Genomic DNA, 3,454 nt, shown 5'->3' on the forward strand with positions numbered 1-3,454 from the left:
CAAAACACTCTCTTTCTCTTTCTCTTTTTTTTTTTTTAACTTTTTTTTTTTTTTTAATTTCACACTATCACGAGCACCTCTAATGCCCCCATTCTGAGGGAATGAGATAAATCAAGAATCCACCAGCCAATTTCGATTCCAAGCACACCCACAAATATAAAGACGAAATACCTATTTCTAAATTGCCCTAACCACTAGAGACTATGCCTTAAGGACATTTTCTTCTTCATTATATTTATGCCATCTAACTCATTTGTCATTGATTTTGGTTGGAACAACTATATAGATTATTATTATTAGCTAATTAAAGAATTAAAAAATATTTATTAAAATAGTTCATAAAAACATCATTATATATATATTTATATGTAAATTTTATATTATTTTTTTTAACAACACGAGACACGTAAACACTCAACAACTCAATCCACATGAGTTATTATTCACTTTTCAAGTGGGTGTTATTGTCAACTCTTTTAGTTCACTTTACACTCAAGCCAAATGAGAAATAGCATTAATTACTATATAGATTTTTTTTAGCATAAAAAATTCAAGGGATCCTCAATCGAATGAATGAACATGTGAATCGCTAGTCGAAACTAAAAGCCTAACTCCTTGAATAGAAACAAATTATTGACAATCGCATCGAACTAGACTCGATCACATAACCTTATGGTAATCTAAACCTCCAAATGTATGCGACGGACCATTTATATTACTCGAAAAATTTACTATATAATTTTTTTTTCTATAAGAGAATATCATTTTATTTTTTGAATAGTGAAATATAAATATGAACAGAAATAGAAATAGAGCCTCCCAATTAATCTTTGTCAAAGATGAATATTAATTTAGAGATAGCTTCAAGAGGGAATCACATATTGCCTTTCTTGTGATCATAATCATCCATCATGTGATCTATTGACAAGAACTTGCTTTTCTTCATTCTCAAGCTAATCTTTAAGACTTCAGGTATGGACCAAATAATTTATCTTTAGCTTATTTAAAAAGCAATGCACATGCAACTTTCAAGCCCTAATTGTTCAAACATTCAAAAGCACAATGACTTCAGGATAAGCCCATTCCAACCACCACACAAACACACACACCTCTTCCTATAGGTACTGATGATGCTCATGAACTTAATTTCTACATACATTTTTTTATTTTTTAAAACTCCTTATGTTACTGAAAAAATTCATTATACCAACTCATGACTATGTAATTTATAATTGTAAGAATATATATATTTGGGTCTCTTATTAAAACTTCACTCATGACCAATTAAATTTAAGAGATGAAAGGAGTTATAATGTTATGATCGAAACCTAAACCTAATAGGAGTCTATAGAAATCCTTAGATGGCCATTTAATTGTTCACCAATCGGGCTACTAATTAAAGCATTCTAAGGCTATATATAAAGCTTAAACTTAAGCTTATAGATATGTTTTTGAAAAATAAATTTATAAAAAAGTTGGTAAAATATTTGATACAAAAATATGAAAAATTACTTATTAATAAGTCTAAAACTTAATTATAATGTGTGTGTGGGGGGGGGGGGGGTTTAACAACAAAAACTAAATAAAAAATTAATACTAAATATATATACACATATATAATTAAAGATGTAATTTTTCAACTAGAGAATGGGCGCCCACTTTTGGTTGAAGCTGCCGGGCAGTAGGTAGAGAGTCTGACTGGAGTCTTACCCACATAATTGATGATGATAAAAAGACAATTTTTTAAACAGAAATGCCCTCAAGCTTACCAAAAACATTCTCCTCACAAACCTATATGTGTATATATAGATATAGATACACAAGAGAGGCTTCTTACAGAGACTTCATCATCATCACCTCTTAAATCCACTTATATAAATCTATTGGTTTAACATATATTGGCAAAGATCGAGTTAGCTTTGATATATAGAATGGCGAGCGTTGGTGGCGCTGCCGGAGCTGTGTGTTGGGTCTTAGTAGTGTTGGTGGGTTCGGCTGTGCCGAGCTTGGCCGCCGTTTACACCGTCGGCGAGGCGAGTGGATGGACGATCGGCGCTGATTACAGCACCTGGACTAGTGACAAGACCTTCTCCGTCGGCGACAGTCTCGGTAATTCCGGCGGCCACCTCTCTCTCTCTCTCTCTCACACACACAGCTCCTCTCATCATGTTGATGTGTTATTGTTTCTAGATATATGTGTGTTAATGCTTACAAGCCTAATAATTTCCTTTTGTTTTTGGGGGTGGCGTGGGGTTGGGGGTTGGTAGTGTTCAACTATGGAAGCGGCCACACGGTGGATGAAGTGAGCGAAAGCGATTACAAGACGTGCACTGTCGGCAACGCGCTCACAACCGACAGCAGCGGCGCCACCACCGTCGCTCTCAAGACTGCCGGCACGCATTACTTCATATGCGGCGTGGTGGGCCACTGCGGCAGTGGCATGAAGCTAGCCGTCACAGTCGCCGCCGCAGGAGGACCCTCCACCACACCCTCGTCCGGAAGTGCCTCTCCCGACGCCCCCACAACCACCACTTCCCGGGCTCCGCCCACGACCACGGTCACCACGCCGTCTGCGCACAATTCTCCGGCATCGATGTCTTCCTCACAGATTGCAGGCCCGTCTCCTCTCGTAGCTACACTCACTGTTTCCTGGATTGCGTTGTTCAAGTTTGTTCTTCGATGGATTTAATTTTGCATGGAGACAGTGGTCTGGATTTGTCGATCTCTCAGGATCATATTGAGATTTTCTTCTTGTTGTACGTTAATCATGATTAGTGATGATCGAACTGAGTAGGGTGTTTGCGATGATTTGTCTTCTAGAGATTATGATTATGGAGGGAGTGTTCTTCTACACATCCAACTTTTTTAATGGGAAAATGAAGGCATCGGGGGTTGGTGGAAAGCAAATGCGATGATAAGTTGTTATTAATTCATGTTTTTGGGTAACTTTTACTTTATATCTTTTAAGTTTTGATAAACTAATAATATATATATATATATTATTTTGTATTTTTTAAATAATATTTATTTTTCTTAATTCTCATTACTTATTGTTGTAAATGACTAAAATACTCTTATATTTATAATTTTATATCTTTCTTTTTTTTGTTCCATCCACATTTTTTCTTCTTTTTCTCCTCTCATTTTCATCAACAAAATCATCGATGAGGTTGCCAGCAACCATGGCTCTTCTCCATTCTTCCTCTTTATGTCTCTCAAAGGGAAGCAACCACATTGGTGATATTGTTGTAAAGACTATCATTATAGACAAAGAACCAACGATGTCGGTAAGAAGACAGAGAATGATAGCAACAACAATTATCTTTGAATATATCAATAGCCTCTCCCTTTGTATCTTTCTCTCAGTCGATTCATCCTCATACACACATTTTTTGTCTTTTTCTCATTTGAAAACCCAAATTCATCTTGGAAGACAATTTAGAAGAAACCCGAA

The 3,454-nt window shown here is 36.1% G+C and overlaps 1 protein-coding gene across 1 annotated transcript; it reads left to right on the plus strand.

Moving 5' to 3' along the window:
• Positions 1-1,779: 1,779 nt before the first annotated feature.
• On the plus strand, positions 1,780-2,805 carry LOC127807676 (blue copper protein-like). The gene is made up of 2 exons (XM_052345708.1): positions 1,780-2,109; positions 2,268-2,805. The coding sequence occupies exons 1-2, from the start codon at positions 1,932-1,934 to the stop codon at positions 2,687-2,689; spliced, it is 600 nt and encodes a 199-aa protein (XP_052201668.1). The 5' UTR covers positions 1,780-1,931; the 3' UTR covers positions 2,690-2,805.
• Positions 2,806-3,454: the final 649 nt, after the last annotated feature.

The sequence above is a fragment of the Diospyros lotus genome, chromosome 8 (genome assembly GCF_014633365.1).
Source record: "Diospyros lotus cultivar Yz01 chromosome 8, ASM1463336v1, whole genome shotgun sequence".
Lineage (NCBI taxonomy): Eukaryota > Viridiplantae > Streptophyta > Magnoliopsida > Ericales > Ebenaceae > Diospyros > Diospyros lotus.

Excerpts from the sequence above, each read along its gene's own strand:
- LOC127807676 (XM_052345708.1), top strand. The coding sequence starts at position 1,932 with ATGGCGAGCGTTGGTGGCGCTGCCGGAGCTGTGTGTTGGGTCTTAGTA. Across the intron at positions 2,110-2,267 it reads CTCCGTCGGCGACAGTCTCG|TGTTCAACTATGGAAGCGGC; the intron begins GTAATTCCGGCG and ends GGGGGTTGGTAG.